Source organism: Pristiophorus japonicus, chromosome 21 (genome assembly GCF_044704955.1).
Source record: "Pristiophorus japonicus isolate sPriJap1 chromosome 21, sPriJap1.hap1, whole genome shotgun sequence".
Taxonomy (NCBI): domain Eukaryota; kingdom Metazoa; phylum Chordata; class Chondrichthyes; family Pristiophoridae; genus Pristiophorus; species Pristiophorus japonicus.
Genome location: NC_091997.1, coordinates 84,818,789 through 84,846,318, shown reverse-complemented (window position 1 = coordinate 84,846,318; position 27,530 = coordinate 84,818,789). Strand labels below are relative to the sequence as shown.

The 27,530-nt window shown below is 42.3% G+C and overlaps 1 protein-coding gene across 3 annotated transcripts in view; it reads left to right on the top strand.

Moving 5' to 3' along the window:
* LOC139234157 (fibrillin-1-like) overlaps nucleotides 1-27,530 on the top strand; it is a 602,997-nt gene that overhangs the window by 321,811 nt on the left and 253,656 nt on the right. For all 3 annotated transcript variants that reach the window (XM_070865155.1, XM_070865154.1, XM_070865156.1), the window contains one exon: nucleotides 26,050-26,202. In XM_070865155.1, coding sequence (XP_070721256.1) covers nucleotides 26,050-26,202 — 153 coding nt within the window. The remainder of the gene's footprint in view (nucleotides 1-26,049; nucleotides 26,203-27,530) is intronic.

The window sequence follows — 27,530 nt, the reverse complement described above, 5'->3', positions numbered from 1 at the left end:
CCTTATGGTGACTTACTTTTACTGATACCAGTTATTTCCAAATTTAAAAAAACCTGAATTCAAATTCTCAAACTGCCATGCACTCAAATTCTCTGGATTATTAGTACAGACCTCTAAGTTAAGAGTCCAGTAATATAACCACAGTGTTACCAAACTCTCTGCAGTTAGCTACATCGTGTGTGCTAATGACATGTAACTCTACTTCTCTCCACTTCCCTCAACTGCCTTTGCGCTGTCGGATTGTTTGCCTGAAATCAAATCCTGGATGACCCACAACTTCCTGCAGTTCAACATTGGGAAGATCAAAGCCATTGTTTTTGGCTCGGCTACAGAATCCCACTCCCTTGACACTGATTCAATCTCCCACTGTGACCATTCTCTCAGACTGAACCAGATTATTTGTAATCTTGACAAAATATTTGATACGGAACCAAGTTTTCAACCCCACATCACTTATTTCCATCTAAGCCAAATTGACTGCCTACACCTCTACCTCAGCCTTTTCACTGCTGAAAACCTCATATATGCCTTTGACATTTCCTCACTCAGTTCCCATTTTCCACACTTCATAAATCCAACTTGTCCAAAAAATGTTGCTGCTTTCCGCGAACTACCTCTTTAAAAACTCCCCATTTCCAGCAAACTTAAATCCTCATGTCAAAAATCCTTCCTCGGTCTTGCTCCTGTGACTTAACTCTTAAAAATTCCTTTAGCCCTGTAAAATTTCCTGAATGCTCCTCTTCTCTGTTTCTATTTTGTGTATCCTCCTTCCCTTCGTCCCACCATTGTTGGTAAAGTCTTCAGTTCCATTGGTCCTGCTGTCTGGAACTCTCCCACACATTTGTCTTTCTCATGTTGAAAAGCTTCTCAATTCCCATCTTGCAGTCAAGCTTTCCACCCTATTTCTTAATTTTTCACTTCCTGGTTCAGCGTTCAGTCCCTATCATCATCGGTGGTCCGGATGGATTGCATCCACGCATTTTAAAAGAATCTACAGAAGAGGTAGCAGAGTCCTTACTACACATATTTAATAATTTGTTAGAAAAAAGGTGTTATGCCAGAGCACTGGTAGATAGCTAATGTAATAGCTATATTTACGCAGGGGGTAGAACATGTCCAGGGAATTATAGACCAGTCAGCTTAACATCGATGATAGGAAAAATAATGGAATCCCTACTAAAGGAGAAAATAAAAGAACATCTAGAAACCAAAAATATAATAATGAATAGTCAGCATGAATTTCAAAAGGGAAAATCTTGCTTGACCAACTGCATTGGATACAGAGAGAATGTTTCCACTTGTGGGGAAGAGCATAACTAGAGGCCATCAATATATTATAGTCACCAAGAAATTCAATAGGGAAAGTTAGAAGAAAATTCTTTACCCGAAGAGTGGTGAGAATGTGGAACTCGGTACCACAGGGAGTGGTTGAAGCGAATAGTATAGATGAATTTAAGGGGAGGCTACACAAGCATATGAGGAAGAAGGGAATAGAGGGTTATGCTGATAGATTTAGATGAGGAAAACCAGGAGGAGTCTCGAGTGGAGCATAAACGGACTGGTTGGGCTGAATAGCTTGTTTCTGTGCTGTATATTCTATGTTAAAGACAGAATATAAATTCAACTTGATATTGTACCATTTTTTTATATGGTGGTATATTGTTTCAAAGTATATTGTATATTACTTTTATTGCTTACTATGTTCTACAATTGTGCTAGCTAAAACTTGTGTTTTTCATTCATTATGGATATGGAAAAGAATGCTGTAAATCATCGATAATGTGGCTTTTAGTTGGATCCTCTATAGAACCAGCATTGTTCTTTGTAGCTTTATGCAGTCCTTTGGTTAGATGTTAGATTTTCAATCGGGAGTCCTGGTTAATATTTCTTCACTGTCAAAATGTTCCCTTGATTCAATTTAAGTGGGCCTATTTTGAATCTTGCACTGGGCATGAGCCCAATACCACAAGGACAACTATCTCCACAAGGCTCCTGAAAAGAGGAGGGAGGGGCACCATGAAGATAAAACAGGTGATGCAGTCAAGCTAAAATACAGCAAGTATTAAATAATGATTCAGCTCTCATCATTGATGAGGCAGACATGGTCCTGCTGTGTTTTCCGGTCGCAGAATGCTTCGGGCAAGCCAGTGGATCTTGCACTTGCAGCATGATCTTGCACTTAAGCTCAGAAAAGCAGCAAGCATTCAATCCTATGCATCCTGGATCTGTGAATGGCAGACCTGCCTAGGGATTTTCCTATCTGCTCTCATCTCTGGATGTCCAAAGATTCTGAGTATGGGCAAGAAGTACAACCAGAAATTGAGAAACCTCTTCAGGTAATGGAAAAGAGGGTGGAACCTCTGGTGCTAAATATAAATATGAAAAATAGTTTTGTCTTAGCACTTGCCACTTTGTCAAGACATCAGTGAAGTGGGGTCAATTAAACATTTGAGGTCATTGCACTGTGCAGCACTTTCCACCTCAGTTCCCCAGCAGCGACGGGTAGGATCCCGACAGAACTCTCCACTGTGTTGTGTGAGGGCAGAAGATGAGGATATGAGAGTCTGCAACTCAAGTCCTTTATTGCAATAAAATAGGGTTCCATTCCTTAAATATACAACTCATCTATGATCTGAAGCGTTAAGTTATGCAGGCCTATGTCCTATATCCTGATTGGTGCAGGATGATGCCATCATGCCTACTATCATCAATACCCTTCTCTTCCATCCAAATTGTAGGGTATCAGGCTGGTTACTTTGGGATAGGGCTATCCTCTGAACACCTGTCCAGAACACGGGCACAGATGCACAGCGCGCATACAATGTCACACCAGAATCAGAGCCCTCAGAGCAGACTCCTCAAGCAAAGGTTCCAATGCCTTGATAGACCTGGGGACATGCTTCAATGTAACCCAGAGCGAGTCAAGATTCGTCATTGTGTGTTGCATGCTGCATAACTTCACCTTGGAAAGGCAGCAAGCATTGGAGCCACAAGAGGAGGAAGTTGTTGAGGATATGCAGGTAGAAGGATTTGCAGAGGAAGAGCATGACCCAGTATGGTTGCCTGAGTTCTCAGACAGCAAATCATTGATGAGAGATTCTCATGAAGTTCACTTCTCTCCTCAATGCACAAAATCCCCTCATCTACCTACCCCAGTCCTCATACCTAACATCTGAATTACTTTTGTAGAGTTCCACTTCGTGGGTGTTGCCCTTACATGAATAAAAATATCAAGATCAAAAGCAAGAACATTCTTACTATACCAACATACTTTATGGCTCTTCATTTTGACAATTGCTTATACTGCACATAGATAACTAAAAATCATCCCGAGTACCTATTCTAGTGCTGTTATAAGCTGCATCTCCAGTGGCTACAGAAAGCGAGCTGGAAGGTTGCTGAACTGTCATTGAGGATTCCTGAGATGGCAATGGTGGGCGATCTACATAAGAAATAGGAGCAGGAGTAGGCCTATCTGGTCCCTCGAACTTGCTCCGCCATTTAATATCATGGCTGATCATGGACTCAGCTCCACTTCCCTCCCTGCTCCACATAACCCTCTATTCCCTTATCGCTCAAAAATCTGTCTATCTCCAACTTAAATATATTCAATGACCCAGCCTCCACAGCTCTCTGGAGCAGAGCATTCCATAGATTTACATCCCTCTGAGAGAAGAAATTCCTCCTCATCTCAGTTTTAAATGGGCGGCCCCTTATTCTGAGACTATGTCCCCTATTTTTAGTTTCCCCTATGTGTGAAAATATCCTCTTTGCATCCACTTTGTCGAGCCCCCTCATTATCTTATATGTTTTGATAAGATCACACCTCATTCTTCTGAACTTCAATGAGTATAGGCCCAACCTATTCAACCTATCTTCATAAGTCAACCCCCTCATCTCCGAAATCGACCTAGTGAACCTTCTCTGAACAGCCTCCAATGCAAGTATATCCTTCCTTAAATACAGAGACCAAAACTGTACGCAGTACTTCAGGTGTGGCCTCACCAATACCCTGTACAGTTGTAGCAGGACTTCTCTGCTTTTATACTTCATCCCCCTTGCAATAAAGGCCAACATTCCATTTGCTTTCCTGATTACTTGCTGTATCTGCATACTAACTTTTTGTGTTTCATGCACAAGGACCCCCAGGCCCCTCTGCACTGCAATACTTTTGCAATTTTTCTCCATTTAAATTAATATTATAGTTTTCTATTTTTTCTGCCAAAGTGGATAACCTCACATTTTCCCACATTATATTCCATCTGCCAAATTTTTGCTCACTCACTTAGCCTGTCTATATCCCTTTGCAGATTTTTTGTGTCCTCCTCACAATTTGCTTTCCCACCCATCTTTATATCATCAGCAAACTTGGCTACATTACACTCTGTCTCCTCATCCAAGTCATTAATATAAATTGTAAATAGTTGCGGCCCCAGCACCGATCCCTGCGGCACTTTTTGCCAACCAGAAAATGACCCATTTATCCCGACACTCTGTTTTCCATTAGTTAGCCAATCCTCTATCCATGCGAATATATTAGCCCCAACCCCATGAACTTTTATCTTGTGCAGTAACCTTTTATGTGGCACCTTAATGAATGCCTTCTGAAAATCCAAATACACTACATCCACTGGTTCCCCCTTATCCACCCTGCTCATTACCTCCTCAAAGAACTCCAGCAAATTTATCAAACATGATTTCCCTTTCCCTGGATTTGGGGCGGTCCCAACGGATTGGAAAACTGCAAATGTAACGCCCCTATTTAAAAAAGGAGGCAGACAAAAGGAGGCAGGAAACTATAGACCAGTTAGCCTAACATCTGATGTTGGGAAAATGCTGACTGTTTGATTGAATTATGCTTTTCCAAATGTCCCGCTGCTGCTTCCTTAATAATGGATTCCAGCATTTTCCCAACATCAGATGTTAGGCTAACTGGTCTATAGTTTCCTGCCTCCTTTTGTCTGCCTCCTTTTTTAAATAGGGGCGTGACATTTGCAGTTTTCCAATCCGTTGGGACCGCCCCAAATCCAGGGAATTTTGGTAGATTACAACCAATGCATCCACTATCTCTGCAGCCACTTTTTTTATGACTTTAGGATGTAAGCCATCAGGCCCAGGGGACTTGTCCACCTTTAGTCCCATTATTTTACCGAGTACTACTACTTTAGTGATAGTGATTGTATTAAGTTCTTCCCTCCCTATAGCCCCTTGATTATCCACTACTGGGATGTTTTTTTACCATGAAGACCGATACAAAATATTTGTTCAACGTCGCTACCATTTCCCTGTTCTCCATTATTAACTCCACAGTCTTATTCTCTAGGGGACCAACATTTATTTTAGCCATTCTTTTCCTTTTTACGTATCTGTAGAAACTCTTACTATCTGGTTTTATATTTGGTGCTAGTTTATTTTCATAACCTATCTTCCCTCTCTATCATTTTTTTGGTCGTTCTTTGCTGGCTTTTAAAAGTTTCCCAATTCTCTGGCCTCCCACTAGATATCTAGGAATTCTGGTCGTAGAACGCTCAGCTGCAGATTTGGCAGCAGTAAGGCTGTCGGGCACCAACAAGAACACTTGTTGAGAGTATGGTGTGGGATCAGCCATGCTGTCATCCTGAGAGAAGACAGCATCTGCCTCTCCCATGGAGCCAATGCCACTCTGGGCTGCATCTCAGCACTCTTGCTGCTCTGTGCGAGAACAGAGTGCAAGAGTGCAGGAATGATGAGATGCTTTCAAAGTCTCTATCAATGCTGTCCTTCATGCTTTGCCCAGAGCCAAGATGGCAGCTGTCTGAATTTGCATCACAGCTGTTAGAGCTTCCACCAGAGGCTCCATTGTTGTGGGTCCAAATGCAGTGGTCACAGAGCTGGCCCCATGCTCCATGGTTGACTACATGGTCTGGATACCATACACGGAGACCCCATACAAGTTGAAGTTGGGCTCCATGTTCTCCATCCTTGTGCGGAAGCTCACTGGCAGGCTGCCCAGTGCACTTAAAAGCCTGTGCTATATAGCCAACAGCTCGCTGTAGGCTTGGTGCACAAGGTCTTCATCTCCACTTTCTGCAGCAGGTCTACGATGTAAGTTTGCTGTCCAGCAACATGCTTCCTGGGCCATGCTATCCATCTTCCCTTGCTCCTTCACACTTATGCTCGGCGAATGTCTCAGTGCAGACCTCTACTCTAGCTTCTAAACTATGAGGAGTGCCAAATCTCTGAGATAATCTTATTTTGTGATCTGGTGGTTCTTCCGATTTGCTGTGTCCTACACTGTTTCATGATTCATTAAAGGGAAGAGAGGAACATGGGTTATCACTTAGTGGCAAGGGAAAGCAGAGCCAGCTGAGTGACTGCTGAAAGCAGCAGCTCTTTGTCATGCATGGTGAGATTTCAGTGAGGAGGGAAAGAAGGTAAGATGGCTAAAAACCCTGCGGCATCTCCTCTAGCCTCTCCAGAAGGCACGCTCAGGATGTCACTCCTGTCCACAATGTCCATTATGCTCCCTTCCATAGGGGACAAGATTTGTATAGACCTTCACGGTCACTAAATTGTCAGACTGCTTGTCTGACATCCAGTATTGGATGAGCAGAAATTTTCTCCAATTAAATATTGGGAAGACCGAAGCCATTGTCTTTGATCCTTGCCAAAAACTGCGTTCCCTAGCCACTGACTCCATCCCTCTCCCTAGCATCTGTATAAGACTGAACTAGACTGTTCGCAACCGAGGTGTCATATTTGACCCTGAAATGAGCTTCCGGCTCGAAGTGCGTTTTCCTGGCGCCTAAAGTGGAGTTCTTGGGAAGGAGGATTGTGGCGGACGGCAGCAGGCCCACCAATGCGAAGATGGAGGCAATCAAGAACACACCGAGGCCACAGAACATGACGGAGCTGCGGTCGTTTCTGGGACTCCTGAACTACTTTGGTAACTTCTTACCGGGTCTCAGCACACAGTTAGAACCACTGCATGTCTTACTACGAAAAGGGGACGAATGGGTTTGGGGCAAAAGCCAAGAAAATGCCTTTGTAAAAGCGAGAAAATTGTTATGCTCAAACAAATTGCTTGTGTTGTATAATCCATGTAAGCGTTTGGTACTAGCATGTGATACATTGTCATATGGCATCGGGTGTATATTGCAACAAGCTAATGATTTCAGGAAACTGCAACCGGTTGCTTATGCATCCAGGAGTCTGTCTAAGGCTAAGAGAGCCTACAGTATGATTGAGAAAGAAGCATTAGCGTATGTTTATGGGGTAAAGAAAATGCATCAATACCTGTTTGGGTTAAAATTCGAATTGGAAACTGACCATAAGCCATTTATATCCCTGTTCTCCGAGAGTAAGGGGATAAATACCAACGCATCAGCCCGCATCCAGAGATGGGCGCTCAAGTTGTCCGCATACAACTACGCCATCCACCACAGGTCAGGCACAGAAAACTGCGCCGATGCTCTCAGTAGGATTGCTGGCTTCCCCAAGGTTCAGGGTGCCATTGATTGTACATACATCGCCCTGCAAGCACCGTTGGAGGATCCAGAGGCTTACCAAAATTGAAAGGGATTCCACTCCCGGAATGTACAGATCGTCTGCGACCATACTCAGCGCATCATGGCAGTAAATGCACAATTTCCAGGGAGCATCCATGATTCTTTCATCTTGCGTGAGAGCACTGTCTCATACCTGTTCGAGCATCAGCCACAAGGCCAGAGCTGTATGCTGGGTGACGAAGATTACTGTTATATATGTAAACTTATATTTGCTCTGTACAGCCACCAGAGGGCTCATTCCCTGGAGTCCCAAGGGATCCCATAATCCCTTGGGAGTACAGGTATTTAAGGAGGCTTCACAGGTTGGAGAGGCACTCTGGAGACCTGTAATAAAAGACTAAGGTCACACTTTACTTTGAGCTCACAGTGTTCAGTCTGACTTTTTCTCCACACCTAACAGTTATAAATTTAGACCCCAGTGGATCTTTGTAAATGCAAATATTTCTGATGGGTGGGGGTTGATAAGTGAAATCTAGCAGGTAATTAATACTCATCAACATTTTGATAAATTATCTGGAAGAAGATATCAGTAGCTTCACCTCGTATGCTGCAGTCGATAGCAAAATATTTAAAATTGTTGAAGTTGGGGACAAGGTACTGGCCAACTTGAGTGTTTGGGAAAATGGATCAACAATTGTCAGATGTAGCTAATGTAAAGTCAAACACTTAACTGAAATAAGTGGAGGGAATATAGAATTAATTAGAAAAGGCTGAACGAGACCGGGAGACATCATTGATAAATCTCTCGACATCAAGGCAATGTCCGGCTGCTGTCAAGGAAGCAAGTAGAATGTTTGTACAAAAATAGGAGCACACTAGATTGGAGGAGGTTATCCTGCCACTGTATAGACCATTGATCAGATAGAATATGCAGTTCTGGAAACCTTACTACAGGAAGGATGTAGCTGAGCTGGAAAATACACGGAAGAATGATTTTGGGACTAGAGAATAAAACATGAGGATACCCTTACAGAACTAGCATTCTTATTGATTAGGAGATATAATGGTGGCATTCAAATCAATGTGATTCAGGAATGGAGATGATCAAGAGTCAGAGACTTTTGATTTGGTACAAGACAGCAGAATAACACAGTATAAGTAAAGCTAAAAAGGGATAGTTTCAGGCAGGATTTGAAGCATTACTTAATTAAGAGGATGGTTGGTTTATGAGCCAGAAATTGCCTCAGACCTCCTCCTGCTCCACCATCGCAATTTTGCCAGAAGTGTCGCAAAAGCTTAGTTTACACGAATAAACAGGATTTCGGGCCGCACTTCCAGCAAAGTTACGGCAGCGCAATGGGAATAACTCTAAGGGAATTCCCAGCAATGGTCTTATATGGTCTTGAGATTTTGTATGTTTCCTTTCTATGTTCCTCAGAACATAAGGTGTGGAAAGAGGAAAGGCTGCATGGCTCATTGAGCCTGTTTCTTCCATCTTTCCAACAATCGTGAGAGATCTGACCTCTTCCTAATTTATTTAATTTGCTAAGGCAAGTGCAGAACCATAAGTAAATCTTCCACAAAGATAAAACTCTTTAGCATTTCTCCTTGACATTCAAAGATAATCAAGCAAAGATCCAGGATATCAGTCCAAAACTACATTTTTCAGTTTCGTTCCACAGCTGGTAGTGGCACAGGAAAATACATGTTATGTTATGTGTTTGATTGTCTCTGTCTATACTTCTTACTTTGTCTTTCAATTCCATATTAACCAGATATTTACTCAGTTCCTTCCTAAAGAGTTAATCAATATAACATATCTTGCTTTTGATGAGAGTTGAAATTCAAAATATCTATAGCTTTGGTGTAGGGGAAAAATATTTAGCCTTTAATCTCTTGATATTAATTTTGTGGTTTTGCAATCTAGTTGACAAGTCAGTTTGGCTCAGTTGGTAGCACTGAGTCAGCAGGTTGTGAGTTACATAAGAAATAGGAACAGGAGTAGGCCATACAGCCCTCGAGCCTGCTCCATCATTCAATAAGATCATGAATGATCTGATCATTGACTCAGCTCCACTTCCCCGCCCGCTCCCCATAACCCCATTTATATCTTATCGTTTATGAAACTGTCTATTTCTGTCTTAAATTTATTCAATGTCCCAGCTTCCACAGCACTCTGAGGCAGCAAATTCCACAGATTTACAACCCTCGTGAGAGAAGAAATTCCTTCTCATCTCAGTTTTAAATGGGAGGCCCCTTATTCTAAGATCATGCCCTCTAGTTCTAGTCTCCCGCATCAGTGGAAACATCCTCTCTGCATCCACCTTGTCAAGCCCCCTCATAATCTTATACATTTCGATAAGATTGCCTCTCATTCTTCTGAATTCTAGTGAGTAGAGGCGCAACCTACTCAACCTTTCCTCATAAGTCAACCCCCTAATCCCCGGAATCAATCTAGTGAACCTTTTCTTAACTGCCTCCAAAGCAAGTATATCCTTTCGTAAATATGGAAACCAAAACCGTTACATTTTGGTAACGTTTACATACATATATAAGACTTGCCACCAGGGGGCACACCTGTGAGAGACCTAAGAGTCACCCGTGCACCCTGCGGCAAGCAGGTATAAAAGATGATTCACCATGCTGCTTTCCTCACTCTGCAGTCTGAATAAAGAGACCAAGGTCTCAAAGTTTGAGCTTGTGATACAGTCCTGTGGATTTATTCTGAACATAACAAATTGGCGACGAGTAACAGATCACGAACTTTCACACAGTAATTGCCTGCCGTTGGTATTCTTGAGAGATTTGTTGAGGGTGATGATTAGAAAGCCTTTGTTGAGCGCCAGTACTTTGTGGCCAACGAATTGGACATGGCTGAAACAGAGATTAAGCACAGGGCGATTCTCTTCACCGTATGTGGGTCATCGGTATATGGCCTCCTAAAAATCTTGCTTGCACCGGTTAAATTAACAGACAAATCTTACGCAGAGCTGTGTATGCTGGCTAAGGAACACCTCGTCAAAGGAGAGCATCCTGATGGCCATGCATCGTCGCTCCGAGGGCCAGAACGTGGCGAGCTTTGTCGCCAACCTAAGATGCCTTGCGGGGCAGTGCGACTTTGCAGGATCCTTGGGGGAAATATTGTGGAACTTTCTCACGCTTGGAATTGGCCACGAGGTCATCCTTTGCAAACTGCTGTCTGCCGAATCTCTAGATCTGAGCAAGGCCATCATGATAGCCCAAGCCTTCATATCCACGAGCGATAACACGAAATAGATATCTTCACAGAATCGAAGATCACCAGCAAACACCGTGCAGAAAATAATGTTTTCAGCAGGCAGAGTGGCACAAGGCAGAGGCCAGACCTAGGCCTAGAGTGACTCAGAGTCCGCCGTGGGGCGTGAATGCGTATCCATTAGCACCATGTTGGCGCTGCGGGGGCAGCCATAGAGCTCATCAATGCAGATTCAAGCCCAATGTATGCAAGGGCTGTGGAACAATGGGGCACCTCCAGGGAATGTGCAAACGATCTCTGACGCACCACGTGACAAAGTCAGAAGTGGACGTCTGATCCAGCGAGGATCACGATGAATGAGCTTGAGAGGTAACTGAACCTGAGGATGAAGAGGAAGTATATGGGATACACACCTTCACCACCAAAAGCCCTCCGATAATGTTAAAAGTTAAACTTAACGGCACTCCAGAATCCATGGAACTAGATACGGGGCGAGTCAATTAGTCATGAGCCAGAAGGCTTTCGAGAGGCTGTGGAACGACGAAGCACAGCGACCCAAGCTGATCCCGATTCAGGCAAAGCTGCTCACCTACACCAAGGAACTGATACCAGTTATTGGTAGTGAGGACATGAGTATCCCATGAGGGAGCAGTACACGATTTACCACTGTGGATTGTTTCAGGTGATGGGCCAACGCTGCTTGGCAGGCGGTGGATGGGGAAGATTCGATGGAACTGGGAAGACCTCTGCATATCTTCTCCGGCAAACGAGGTCTCCCCTTCTCAAAGCCTGAGCAAACCCCCACCTTCAGTTGAGCCAGGCATCGAAGTGCAGACTCATTCACAAGATCCCCAAGGCACAGGCCGCTCATCACGACCACGAGGAGGTAAAGTTCAACCGAGCAGCGGTACAGGCGCGGTTCCCACCACCCGAAGCCGACGACCTCTTTGCGACGATGGAACAGGCTCCCAAGTCGACCATGCGGACTGGGACTCCGGCCAAAACGATCCGAATGAGTCTTCCCACGCCAGAGGCAAAATACCTGGGGAGGAAGATTATGGCAGTCGGCATCACGGACACAGACGAGAGCGCTTCCAGGCCATGGGACAAGAGCGCGGCCAGACCACGGAGCGAGAGAGCGTCCAGACCTCGGGACGAGAGAGCGTCCAGGCCACAAGAGGTCGCCGCAACCGAACGGAGGAATGTGTCGCCCAGCAAGGAAGACGACTGGGTTTGGGGCAAAGGTAAAAGGGCAGCCGCTGTGAAGGCCTGGAACCCATTACGCTCCAATAAATTGTGTGCACTATGTAACCCTTGTGAGCGGTCCTTCGCGGCCAACGATGTACCATTATATGGAGTTGGGGGCACCTTGCAACAAGCCAAAGTAGCGGGCGAACACCAACCGGTCGTATATGTATCTGACAAAGTACTTGTAACAAGTGAGATGTTACCGCACGGGATCGGGTGTGTTGTGCAGCAAGCAAAAGTAGCGGGCGAGCCCCAAACGATTGAACATGTATCAAATAAGTTAAACAAAGCAACAGCCTGTGTTCACGGGACTAAGGAGATGTACCAAAGAGTGTCCCAATATGTGCTCGAATCAGACAAGCTGCTCATCCCACGAGCCTGGGAGAGCAGAGGCACCATTATCGATGCATTGTTTCGAGAATGCCTAACACTGTGCACTGTATCATGATCCGCCACAGGCCAGACACTGAGAACGGCACTAATGCCCTCAGTTGGCTACCGTTGCCTACCACCGGGGTGGAAACGGCGCAGCCTGCAGACCCACTCGCGGTCGTGGAAGTGCTAGAAAGCAAGGGGTCAACCGTAACGGCCCCCCAGCTTAGGACCTGGACCAGCCAGGATCCCACGTTACCGCCTGCCAAAGGTGAACTGCTAGATGGGAAGTGGCAACCTATCTGTCACAGAGACGATAGACCAATCCCAACATTGCAAAGCAAGGCAGGGCGGCTACACACAGTCAGTGGTTTGGGGCTTCCATACTATGGCCCAAGGTCCACGGGGACCACTAGGCCTCCCGCCACTACTGAAAGTCTCAAGGCCATTGCGGCTATCTTGGGCTTGCCAGACCTCAGGGTTAGTGACAATAGCCCGGAGCAGGCAGCCCAAATCACTAATCCTAGCACCACGCATGGCACGGTAGACTCCCTACAGACCTGCCGATCCTGAGTGCTACGCAGTCACCAGAGAGAATCACTTAGAACCGAGCTTTCCATATGCCATCAGCAGAGAATGCATCATAATTGCATGGCCCCTCCACGCGACATCAGAATAAGTGATGTAGACCATGTTCAGGCCCCAGCTGGGCCGCTAGCACCGCATTAGCCAAGGGGGGGAATGGAGTGTATGTGATGAAAACAGCGTTTGATTGTGAAACCATGTACCGGGCTAACGAGTAAAGCATTTGGACAAGACCAAACTGCAAACTACAAATAACCAGGAACCACTGTGAAAGGACCTGGTCCCCAGCGACCCACTAACATGATCAACTTCGCCGTCAACCACGAGGATGAACCCACCATGTCAGGACTTCAACCCAGGCGATCAACCCGGGGCTGCGGGGCGCCAGATCGCCTCAACTTGCAAATAACTTGCACAATAACACCTTGGGGGGGGGGGGGGCGGGGGGGTGGTGAGTGAGTGATGTTATGTATATATGTAAACCTTATCAAAATGTAACACTTGCCACTAGAGGGCACACCTGTGGGAGACCTAAGGGTCACCTGTGCACCCTGGGGCAAGCAGGTATAAAAGGTGATTCACCATGCTGCTTACTCACTCTGGAGTCTGAATAAAGAGACCAAGGTCACAACAGTTTGAGCTTGCGATACAGTCCTGTGGAATTATTCTGAACATAACAAAAACTGCACACAGTATTCCAGGTGTGACCTCACCAATACCTTGTATAGATGTAGCAAGTCTTCCCTTTTATGCTCCATCCCTTTTGCAATAAAGGCCAAGATACCATTGGTCTTCCTGATTACTTACTGTACCTGCATACTATCCTTTTGTGTTTCATGCACAAGTACCCCCAGGTCCCGCTGTACTGCGGCACTTTATAATCCTTCTCCATTTCTCCACGTGCTTTTTGATTTTTTTCTGCCAAAGTGCATGACCTCACACTTTCCAACATTATACTCCATCTGCCAAATTTTTGCCCACTCACTTAGCCTGCCTGTCATTTTGCAGATTTTTTGGGTGCTCCTCACACATTGCTTTTCCTCCCATCTTTGTATCGTCAGCAAACTTGGCTACGTTACACTCAGTCCCTTCTTCCAAGTTGTTAATATAGATTGTAAATAGTTGGGGTTCCAGCACTGATCCCTGCGGCACCCCACTAATTACTGGTTGCCAACCAGAGAATGAACCATTTATCCCGACTCTCTGTTCTCTGTTAGTTAGCCAATCCTCTATCCATACTAATATATTACCCCCAACCCCTTGAACTTTTATCTTGTGCAGTAACCTTTTATGTGGCACCTTGTCAAATGCCTTCTCGACGTTCTGGAGTTCAAGCCTCTCTCTAGGACTTAAGCATATAATTGAAGCTGACGCTTCATTGCAGTATTGAAATAGTGCTGCTGTGTCAGAGGTGCCGAATTTTGGATAAGACAATAAACTGAGGCCCTGTCTCCCTTCCCGGGTGAATATAAAAAATCCCATGGCACAATTCGAAGAAGAGCAGGGGAGTTCCCCCCAGTGTCCTGGCCAATAGTTATCCCTCAACCAACATCACCAAAATAGATTATCTGGTCATTATATTATTGTTGTTTGTGAAAACTTGCTGTGCACATATTGACTGCCGCATTTCCTACCTTACAACAGTGACACACTTCAAAAGTACTTCATTGGTTTTAAAGCACTTTAGGACATACTGATGTCATGAAAGGTGTGATATGATATAAATGCAATTATTTTTTGTGGGACCTTTCCATATGCTTATTGGCTGCTGTGTCTATCTACATCGCGACAGTATACTTCAAATATTAATCATTGGCTGTGAAGTACTTTAGGGCTTCCTGAGAATGTGAAAGACTCGGTCTCATTACCACTGAACACGCTGGATGCTGGATTAATCTGGCGTCCAGGCACTCTAAGCAGTAATGTGGTGTTCACCTCGAGCTCCTGGCCTGGACCTCCACAAGAATTTGCCTCCATAATCACTGAAATTGGTCCCCTTACAACTGGGACTGATTGGGCCAAATAAATTGCAGGGGCTAACAGGTCACCTTGTGCTGAACTAATGTCAACCCATTTGATGGCCGCCTAAGAAGGCACCTATCAGCATTATGATACTTCATTCGAGTCAGGAGTGAGAATCACTGGAGGATACTTGTTTGCAGAGCAATATTGTGGATTTCCAGGACCAACCAGTCTAAAATTATTGATTTGTGACATCGTTTTTTGATTATCTGCATATAGTAGATGTCCTCTAGTCCTCAGGTATTCTCCCTTACTTATGGAACTTATTAAAATAGCAACAGTGTCTTTTTGCAGCCACCAATAAGCACAATTCTCTTGATATCTGATCTCTATAGTCATTACTACAACCTGCAGTCCTATGTTTAGTGGGTCAAGACTCCACATGTCCAGGATATAAATTTAAATTCTGTAAAAAGAAATGTGTTACTTAGGACTCACCATCTGTTGCTGCCTTAGCTTCTCCCAGTAGTAGCTGAAAGAATTGTCAGCCATTTGAATTTTAGACAAAAGTAGTAAATCCATTGCCTTCTGAGAGAAAATACAACCTGTCACTTGCAGATTATTTTCTCAATCCCACAGAGGAACTTGCATCTTTTTATAATGTAAAGCTTATATGGCTTCATTAAATTATTTTTATCTCCCTGAGTAAGACTTGAGTTTGAAGTACTAATATCTTTATTTACAATAAAAAATGTTAATACTAACTGTATTCATTCATGGTTTGATATAAGAACATATTAGGCAAATTTTTTTTGCCATTACCTCTTTTAGTTTAATAGTGTCTTGGACTTCAAAATGGTAACTTTTGATTCATGCCTGTTCAGTTTAAAAGCATAACCTTGTGTTAACCTTCAATAATTTTATAGATTTGTTACAATATTGCTTTTTAACAATTTAAAAAGATTGTTTCACAAGTTTTAGATAGCAATTGTTTAATGTTGTTGACATCCCAGTTAAGATTCTAGATCTCTGGATCAATCTTATCCTTCTGAAATCAATTACAAGATTCGTCAAGTTAGTTTTAATTTTTTTTAAATAGCCTCTAATACTTTATTCAGCAGGTAGAGTATCTCAAATTGAATTCTTAATATTTAGCTTAGTATTTGTTAAGATAGAGGAAAGTTAATAGCACAGCACAACATGCCACACTGTCATTCCCTATACTAGTTGATACATTAGGCAGTCTTGCAGTTCCTCAGAATTAATTCAAGGCATAATGTGGCTAAAATTCCGGCCTCGCAAAAGTCGGTTTACAGGGCGCAATGTGCATGCGCTGAAAAACGGCTTTTCGGATCTGCCAAGATTTGTCTAGACAGATCCTCCGTATCCCCAGGAGAAGAACATTCGCGCGGGTGAGATTGGGCTATTTGCCCATCTCTTGCCCAGCGAATGTCCTTCAAACTCTTACACCTGGTGAAAGCAGGCGCAAAGCGTACTTTTACCAGCGTAAGAGTTTTAAAATATATAAAAATTAAATTTAAATCACATTTTTATGATTAAAAACCCTGTCCATTAAGATAAGTTTATTTTAAACCATATTAAAACACATTAAAACAAATTTCAAAAAATATTTTTTTATCGAACACATTTAATTAACTTTAATTTCAATTAATTTGACATATGTGAGGTGTTTTATTTATTTATTATGTTGTGCTCCTTATCTTAGAGTTTATTCTCATTGATAATGGGAACTCGGAGAAACAGAGTTCCCATTATCAATGAGAATACTGCAGAGTGATTGGTGGTCCAGGCCCACGTGACTCCAGCTCTTTCGTGCGTGCGAGGAAGTCCTTTTCCCATATGCTGCACATCAAAAGAAGGCCTCCGACCGAATCGAAAATTTTGGGTCAGAGGCGTTCGTCCAAAGGAAGCCTCCAGCCAGAATTTTAGCCCCATTATCAGGGGAGGTACTAAGTAAAAGAAGGCACTTTTCACAAGTAAGTAAAAATTGAGGGAAGCCAACTTGGACTGCTTTCAAATGTCTTTTAGCAGTTAGGAACATTTAGGAACATAGGTGGTTTCATAAAGACCGCACAACAGTCAAGTGGCAGTCTGCCTGCTTAATGTCTCTATCAAGCTATTAATTAAGTGCTCTAGTGGTTTTGTGGGTAAATACGCCATTGTATTGCAGGTTCCATTCTCGCTTTGTGCTGAGTTATCTCTGATATCTCCCAGAGTTAAATGACCATTTACGGTCAAGTCTCGCACAGAGGAATGGTCACTTGGCTGAGGTGAATACATATTGTGGGAGGACTGAAAAGAGAATACATATACGAAATGTATTTTTTATAAAAGCTTAATACTTCATGCCTTTTATAATATGAACATAAGAAATAGGAGCAGGAGTAGGCCATACGTCCTCTCAAGCCTGCTCCACCATTTAATATGATTATAGCTGATCCGATCATGGACTTGGGTCCACTTCTCTGCCTGTTCCCCTTATTCTCATCTTTTAAGAAACTGTCTAATTCTGTCTTAAATTTATTCAATGTTCCAGCTTCCACAGCTCTCTGAGGCAGCGAATTCCACAGATTTACAGTCCTCTGAGAAGAAATTTCTTCTCATCTCAGTTTTAAATGGGCGGCCCCTTATTCTAAGATTATGTCCTCTAGTTCTAGTCTCCACTATCAATGGAAACATCCTCTCTGCATCCACCTTGTCAAGCCTTCTCATAATCTTATACGTTTCGATAAGATCACCTCGCATTCTTCTGAATTCCAATGAGTAGAGGCCCAACCTACTCAACCTTTCCTCATAAGTCAACCCCCTCATCTCCGGAATCAACCTAGTGAACCTTCTCTGAACTGTCTCCAAAGCAAGTATATCCTTTCGTAAATATGGAAACCAAAACTGCACGCAGTATTCTAGGTGTGGTCTCAACAACACCCTGTATAACTGTAGCAAGACTTCCCTGCTTTTATACTCCATCCCCTTTGCAATAAAGGCCAAGATTCCATTGGCCTTCCTGATCACTTGCTGTACCTGCATACTATCCTTTTGTGTTTCATGCACAAGTACCCCCAGGTCCCGCTGTATTGCAGCACTTTGCAATCTTTCTCCATTTAAATAATAACTTGCTCTTTGATTTTTTTCTGCCAAAGTGCATGACCTCACACTTTCCAACATTATACTCATCTGCAAAATTTTTGCCCACTCACTTAGCCTGTCTATGTCCTTTTGCAGATTTTTTGTGTCCTTCTCACACATTGCTTTTCCTCCCATCTTTGTATCGTCAGCAAACTTGGCTACATTACACTCGGTCCCTTCTTCCAAGTCGTTAATATAGATTGTAAATTGTTGGGGTCCCAGCACTGACCCCTGCGGCACCCCACTAGTTACTGATTGCCAACCCGAGAATGAACCATTTATCCCGACTCTCTGTTTTCTGTCAGTTAGCCAATCCTCTATCCATACTTAATATATTACCCCCAACCCCTTGAACTTTTATCTTGTGCAGTAGCCTTTTATGTGGCACCTTGTCAAATGCCTTCTGGAAATCCAAATACACCACATCCACTGGTTTCCTTTTATCCACCCTGTCCGTTACATCCTCAAAGAATTCCAGCAAATTTGTCAAACACTGTTCCCCTTCATAAATCCATGATGACTCTGCCTGACCGAATTTTGCTTTTCCAAATGTCCTGCTACTGTTTCTTTAATAATGGACTCCAACATCTTCCCAACCACAGATGTTAGACTAACTGGTCTATAGTTTCCTACTTTTTGTCTGCCTCCTTTTTGAAATAGGGGCGTCACATTTACAATTTTCCAATCTGCTGGGAATCCAGGGAATTTTGGTAAATTACAACCAATGCATCCACAATCCCTGCCGCTATTTCTCTTAATACCCTAGGATATAAGCCATCAGGTCCAGGGGATTTATCTGCCCTTAGTCCCATTATCTCACTGAGTACCACCTCCTTAGTGATTGTGATCTGTTATGCTATATAGAATCCGCTAGCCATTACTAGAATTAAATATTATACCTGTAGTGCAATTATTTTGGTAATTTTGAGAAGCACTTGGGATAATGTGAAAGCTAGTAGCATACTAAAAGGAAAATACTTGCATTTATATTGCACTTTTCATAACCTCAGGAATTTCTGAAGTGCTTTACAACCAATGAAATACTTTTGAAGTGTAGTAACTATTGTAGTGTATGGAAATGTAGCAGCCAATTTGTACATAGCAAGGTACCAGAAATAGCAATCAGATACATGACTTTCTAATCTGTTTTTATTAATGTTCATTGAGGGATAAATGTTGGCCAGGACATCGAGAACTCCACTGCTCTTCTTTGACTAGTGCCTTGGGATCCTGAGAGGGAGGACAGGGCCTCGGTTATCTTATCCGCAAGACAATGCATCGTTCCCTCAATACTGCATTGGAGTGTCAGCGTGGATTACTAGCATTGAATAAATAAATGTAATAGGTTTTGTACATTTAGCAATGTTAAGTTGGATAGAGGATAAATTATGTAATGAGTATTATGGCATTAAGGAATTGGGGCTACATCATACTTGTAGGATTTATTTATTGCTCTTTTAACCCCCTTTTTTATCCATAAGGTGGATTGCTCATGCTGGATTACAGTTCCATAGACAACAAATTCTCTCTGGTATCTTTTCCAAGTTTCAAAGTTAATTTTTTTTAAGGTCATTAGTCCATGGCCATTGACACCTATTGGTATCCCAATGTCCAAGCTGAGATCAGGTAACTTGGCATTGGGTTACAATGTTTGTTTTTCTCAAGGTCCATAGCCAACATGAGCACAAGATGCTCATGAATTTAAGCAATATCCTGCTAATATAAAATGCCAAATGTGTAGCAACCACAAATGAGGACTTTATTGAATCGGCATGACAACTTGTTCCAGTCTAAACTGGGCCAGCTGTAGTGTTTAAGTGTTTGCCTAAATCGGGAGAAGAAATGCTGGCACTCTTGATGCATTAATCTATGTCACTTTACTAAAGAGAGTACACATTTAATATTTATTACCTAAGTATACCTACTCTGCATTTGTTTTCCTTTTTTCAAAGCAGCATCTTAATTCATTGAAAACATAAAAGTTTTGTTTGGATAGATGATTTCTTTACTGGAAAGCAAGTATTTAGTCATTGCAGTGAAAAAATGTTGCTTCATAATTTAAAGTTGACTTTTATTTATAGGGCTATTAGTGATATTTGGTGATGACTGCTTAATGTGGTCTACAGACAGTTTACTAGGAAGTTGGATGGCAAATGGCATTTAAACATATGAGAAAAAATATAAAGTGTTGTATATTGTTACTAATAATAACAAAAAAAAGGATGTTTCTCCATTGTTTGTCCACTATCTGTTGGCACAATGGTCCAACAGCAGATATCATAAGGCCATAGTCGCTTCAACACTTCTGTATGTAGTAGCCATGTGGTTATCATGTGCTTTTCTCCTCCCTGTTTGAGTTCCTGTTATATCATTGAATCTTTTTCTGAGCACTTTCATTTTTTAGAAGGGTGTTCTGTCAGATAAAGATGGTGTCTTTGACCCTTACCATCAGGCTTCAAGTCTTGTAATTCCTGTCACAAAGCCTTTCCAACTAATGATGATCAGAGCTTGCACCTTTGTTATTTTCCCACCCGACATAGCATTTAGATTGCAAGTACTATTTCACCTCTTCAAAAAGACATAAAATGAGTAGCGCAAATTCTTGAATATTATCTTCAAGTGTAAGTTGGCTTTGCTTAACAGTGCCCTCTACGTACCAGGAGTGAGCCTCCAGAGCCTGAGTTGCACTGATGAAAATCTAAAATTAAGCACAGGCACTCAAATCAAATAAGAAATCATCAAGTAAGTCTTTGACCTTGCTGAAGCTGAGTGTTAAATTGGTTTCTAATCATTGCTCATCTGGATGGCTAGATTTGCTATCCAGCTGCAGAGCCTACACTTGATGATGAAGCTCTTGAAAGGAAGAAGCAATAGGCAAAAGGTTTCTTGTTCTTCATGGCAAAGAACTGTCTCCTTATGCCTAGAAAATCTTTTATACAAATTCAAAAGTGCATAACGCACGAGGTTTCGGGAGTAGGTGATGCGGTAGATTAGAATATTTATACTTTTACCTCAGTTTTAATCTTTTTCTCTGCCAGGTTTAAGAGCCCAAGTGAAATTTATTTGGACAGTCTCAATCCAAAATTAGGAAGAAATTGGCAGTTTTACTCAAGCCAGAAGGGGAAGCTGGCATAATAAATGGAAGTTGGTGCAGTAGAGTTGTTGCGATTAAGGCCCATTGTTGGGGCAGGGTAACAGGAAATTTTAAAATGTTATATTTGATATAGAAGTACTTGATCCTGTTGCACGATGTGAAAAAATATTCAGTCTCTAGGACTCATACAGTTATAATTGAGTTGCAGAGAAACAAACAAATGCTAAAGAAGCTCCGCACCTCCAACTGGTGAAATCATCATTTGATGGGTTATGGTGGCTGGCAGTGCTATGTTTTGGAGGATCATGGCAATGAATGCATGCTTTATATGTTGCCATTCACCATGCCACTGGTAGCTGCTGTCTAACTGGCAGGGGCTGATAAATGATCTAATGTCAAACTGTTGACAAATAGGAAATCAACTGGTAGGATTAAAGGTCATTTTGCTAGATCTGTGATCAAGTGTGACATTTACAGGAAGTGTGCACTTTTTCAAAACATATAGTACTAGTCAACCTCCCATGATCGTCATCACAGGCAGACCCTCAGAATATACTTGCTACAACTCTAAAAATGAGTTCTTAGGTGACTGAACAGTCCAATACGAGAACCACAGTCTCTGTCACAGGTGGGACAGACAGTCGCTGAGGGAAAGGGTGGGTGGGACTGGTTTGCCACACGCTCTTTCTGCTGCCTGTGCTTGGTTTCTGCATGCTCTCGGCAACGAGACTCAAGGTTATCAGCGCCCTCCCGGAAGCACATCCTCCACTTAGAACGGTCTTTGGCCAGGGACTCCCAGGTGTCGGTGGGGATGTTGCACTTTATCAAGGAGGCTATGAGGGTGACCTTGAAACGCTTCCTCTGCCCACCTTTGACTCGTTTGCCGTGAAGGAGTTCCGAGTAGAGCGCTTGCTTTGGGAGTCTCGTGTCAAGCATGTCAACAATGTGGCCTGCCCAGCGGAGCTGATCGAGTGTGGTCAGTGCTTCAATGCTGGGGATGTTGGCCTGGTCGAGGACACTAACGTTGGTGCTTCTGTCCTCCCAGGAGATCTGCAGGATCTTGCAGAGACATCGTTGGTGGTATTTCCCCATAGTGAATTGGAGGATGCAGTTACTTACTTGTACTTGATGTCAGCACTACTGTCATCTACCGTATTATGTTGCAGCCGCTACTACCATGCTGCCAGTCATCTGTTAAGCTCCCTGTTCCCTCCCAATTTCAAACCAGCCTTAATCACCAACGTTTTAAAATGATTGAAATAATGAAAAATGTTGGCCCAGAAATTGCGGGTGGAGGCTTCCCGTGGGCGGATACTTCTGACCACAAAAAAAAATTACGCAAGTACCTGGTGATCTCGGAGGAATGAACACTTCGGCTCCTGGGATCACGTGGGCCGGACCACCAATCAAAATGAAGTATTTTTTCATTGAACTAAATTAAATGTTTTAGAAAAAAAGTATTTTTTTGAAATTTAAAAAAATGTTTTAATAGTGTTAAAAATAATCAACTTTATGGATAGGGTTTTTAATATTAAAAATTAGACATAAAATGTACTTTTTGGAACTTTTAAAACTGTTACGCTTGTAAAAGCAGGCCTTATGCAGGCTTTTACCAGGTGTAAGAGTTTTAAGGACATTCGCTGGGCAGGAGTTGGCCCAACCCTCTGCCCGTGGAGGCCCTTTACTTTCGCATTCATACGTTCCGTCAAAAGAAATTTTGGCAGATTGCAAGTGCTGGGTTTAGGCGCATGCGCAGTGCACGCCTGAACCCGGAACTTGCGGGGTCTCTTTGGACGCGTGCGCATATCATACGCACCCAGAGAGGCCGCTATTTACGGCCCAATCTAGAATAAATAAAAAATCTAAATTACTATTTACCCAATCATACTCAGTAAAATATTTTAATCATAATTAATATTTAATGGAGTAAAAATAAAAAGTCACACAAAATAGAATGATCAGTCACAATGTAATTCAGGAAAATGTTAAAATCATTTTTTAAATGAATTGCAAGCAAATAGCATTTAATATTACATTTAAATGAACACTTATTTATTAGTTGAAAATGTAAAAATTATTGTATGATTTGAAGAGCAGCTATCTGATAATTTAAGAAATGTCAAAAAAGCATCAAAATGTAATTGAAAAGGCTAAAAGAATGTCCATAAGATTGAATACACTGATGAGAAGCCAAATAGACAGCCCTGAAGGACTGGTCTTGGGAAATTTTTATCCGAGATTATTTTATTCAAAGAATTTAAAAGGAGAGAAAAGAAGAAAATATTCATAGAAACATAGAAAATAGGTGCAGGAGCAGGCCATTCAGCCCTTCTAGCCTGCACCGCCATTCAATGAGTTCATGGCTGAACATGAAACTTCAGTACCCCCTTCCTGCTTTCTCGCCATAACTCTTGATCCCCCGAGTAGTAAGGACTTCATCTAACTCCCTTTTGAATATATTTAGTGAATTGGCCTCAATTACTTTCTGTGGTAGAGAATTCCACAGGTTCACCACTTTCTGGGTGAAGAAGTTCCTCCTCATCTCGGTCCTAAATGGCTTACCCCTTATCCTCAGACTGTGACCCCTGGTTCTGGACTTCCCCAACATTGGGAACATTCTTCCTGCATCTAACCTGTCTAAACCTGTCAGAATTTTAAACGTTTCTATGAGGTCCCCTCTCATTCTTCTGAACTCCAGTGAATACAAGCCCAGTTGATCCAGTCTTTCTTGATGGGTCAGTCCCGCCATCCCGGGAATCAGTCTGGTGAATCTTCGCTGCACTCCCTCAATAGCAAGAATGTCCTTCCTCAAGTTAGGAGACCAAAACTGTACACAATACTCCAGGTGTGGCCTCACCAAGGCCCTGTACAACTGTAGCAACACCTCCCTGCCCCTGTATTCAAATCCCCTTGCTATGAAGGCCAACATGCCATTTGCTTTCTTAACCGCCTGCTGTGCCTGCATGCCAACCTTCAATGACTGATGTACCATAACACCCAGGTCTCGTTGCACCTTCCCTTTTCCTAATCTGTCACCATTCAGATAATAGTCTATCTCTCTGTTTTTACCACCAAAGTGGATAACCTCACATTTATCCACATTATACTTCATCTGCCATGCATTTGCCCACTCACCTAACCTATCCAAGTCACTCTGCAGCCTAATAGCATCCTCCTCGCAGCTCACACTGCCACCCAACTTAGTGTCATCCGCAAATTTGGAGATACTGCATTTAATCCCCTCGTCAGTATTTGTTATGAACCTATCTGTTCTCTAGGCAGGGAAGTTATGACACTGGCTGCATCCTGGAAATGTGGAAGTTTTGAAGCTGTATTATGCTGAATGTTCTGCGGAGATCTGCAGTTTCTGAAGCTTAATTTAATCTCATGGATGGATCTGCTAATTCGTTGCCCAGTTAACAGTAGGAAATCCAATTAAGGGACACCTAGAGGCCTGCCAGGGATAAATATAAGTTCCTCAGATTTCCTAAATATTAAAACTAAAGTTTTTTTTAAAACTTCAGTGAAGAGTGATTATAATTTCAATAAAGAGTCACCTGCATGCCCTATGTACCGAAGGAAACACTTGTTTCTTGTAAATCATTCCTGCACTCTAACATATGAATTGCTGTTTCATGGTACTGCTTTGGTTGATGACTAAACAGCAGTCTAGGGCATTGATAAAGCGTTGATGGACCACAGTTGAAATTGTTTAACCAATTTTGGTTACCTGGCTTCTAAAAAGACATGAAAGCATCAGAAGGAATTCAGAAAAGGTCAGCAGTGATACTGGATTATAAATTAATGAGTTTTAATGAATTAATTATTTTATCATTGGAAAAGAAAATATTAGCACATTAGTTTGGAGGACGGAGTATGATCTACATTTTTAAAATCATGAAGGGTGCTGATGCCATGATTGGGGAGATGTTTATGCTGCCTGAAGACAACATATTTTTTGGGTATGATTATAAATAAAGAACATTTTGTCTCGAACATAACTTAAAGAGCAATACAAAAGCAAAATACTGCGGATGCTGGATACTGAAATAAAAACAGAAAATGCTGGAAATCTCAGCAGGTCAGGCAGCATCTGTAGAGAGAAAAACAGGGTTAACGTTTTCTGTTTTTATAACTTAGAAGATATATTTTTACTTGCTGCTAAGTAAGTCAAAACCTCAGTGCAGGTAGAAAACTTTTCCAGTAACATCAATGACCAGAGATAAATAAAATATTGAATACTTAGAAATACTTATTGAACATACATCCACTTATGTAGTAAATGTTGGCTCAGTGAAAACATCGAGAAAAGAAGTGGACAAATTCCTGATTCAGTGGGGAGTGAAGAAATAGAATGGTTAATTTCATGAGTTCATGCTTTCAACATAGAGCCTTACCCATTCCGGGAACACATTGGAAATTCAGGCACACCTTTGCCCCCCACTTTCCTCCCCCAAGATTTTCCATTGTGGTTGGCGTCTCACCCATATTCCCAATTTGCACTCCCAATGGGTGAGATTCTGTACCAGGAGCATCAAGTCGTAAAAATACTCCTCGTGTTTCTTAGAGAGGAGGGGAGACGAAAGCATGAGTCCTGTACATGTGATAAATTACATAAACTAGATCACTTGAATGGTTTTTTATAATTACAATATGCTTTAAATAAAAGCAGACATCCGCAACAGTTTTTTGCCACGATTGGTTAATAAGAGATTGCCAAAATTCAAATCCATTACATTTACTGTCTCTGCAATAAAAGAATACAAGTTGAAAATTGGAAAGAACTTATGGTTTCCTAGTTATTGTTAATTGTGTAATGTTAACTGGCTACTCCTAAATTTTATTGAAAATGTAATCCAAGTCTTAATAGCTTTGCATTACTTTGCATGAAAAAAGTAACTGAATTTCTTTTTCAACAGATGCACGCGCTGGAATTTGCTATTCCAGTCTGGTTAATGGTCGTTGTGCTAATGAACTTCCAAGACCATTTACCAAAATGCAGTGTTGTTGTGACAGTGGTCGCTGTTGGTCAGCTGGTACAATTCCGGAAATGTGTCCAATGCGTGGAACTGGTATGTCTTCTTTGTGTCTTTTTATAATTATTGTAATTTTTTTAAGATGTGTGCATATTTCACTATTTCACTGTCCACTCCATCTACCTGTTCTTAGCTGTTATTTACCAGGCAAGATAAGGTGACCTGGTATATTCATGAATCTTTGCATGGTTATTGTCACTGCTGTGTTCATCAGCAGCAGTTTGTTTCATTAGGACAGAGTGGGTATGGTTGGTCTTTGTACTCTCCATTTTGAAATGGGGCACTTCACTACTACTGGCAAATAGCAGAACTCTGGTATTAAGGAAGTACACGTGAAGTTCAAATTAATGAAGCAACACAGAAGGCATCTGGAGAAGTAAATACTAACATTCTCTTCCAGCCTCCTATGGATCTTTCGGTCTGTAGGCCTGTTGGCAACAATTTCCCAACAGCAGGCAGTCGAACCTCAGGCCAGCAGCCAGTCTCAAGCTACAGGCAGCTGTACATATGTTAGGGCACTGGTGCAACCAGGTCATAATAATGACCCAATCCTTAGCCTACAGATGAGAATACAGTATTTTAAATAGGTCCTGCAACCCATTAAATTCCTTTCAACTGTTTGAGCACACCTGCACAGCCTACTGTGCACACACATTGGTTAATTTATACTAATTCCAAATATGGGTGGAACCAACAATGTAAGAAAGGTCAAAACTTCCCAAATTGTGCCACCAAAGTCATTATTATCCAATGTTCTGTTTGTATAGCCTAAAACTTACTGTTGCAAATATTAGGTTGTATGTTGTTTCTCTGTGCTATTTTAGTGGAGGCATTTATTTCAAATGAGTTAACGGGCCCAAGTTTCCACATGATTTGCGCCTGATTTTTAGGAGCAACTGGTGGAGAACGGACTATCTTAGAAATCGCAATTCTCCACTTTTTTTCTGCAGTTCTAGTCAGGTAGAACAGTTCTACTTTGGAACAGAATTTTTTCTTCAAAAGGGGGCGTGTCCGGCCACTGACGCCTGATTTCAAAGTTTCCACAGTGAAAACGTACTCCAAACTAACTTAGAATGGAGCAAGTGAAGATTTTTGTAGAACTGAAAAAACCTGTTCTACACATTAAAAAATCAGGCGCAGGTTACAAATTAGGTGTCCAGAACGAGGTGGGGGGGGGGAAGGGGGGAAGGGAAGTCATTAAATTCTACAATAAATCCTTATTTATACTTCTACAAATAAATCCAACCTGAATAAACATTTCTAAGCAAAGAAAAGATTAAATAAACCATCTTCCTACCTGTGTGAAAGTGCTTCAGGCACGGAGAATGCTGCAGTCAGCCTGAGGCGCCCGTTCTTCCCGCGGG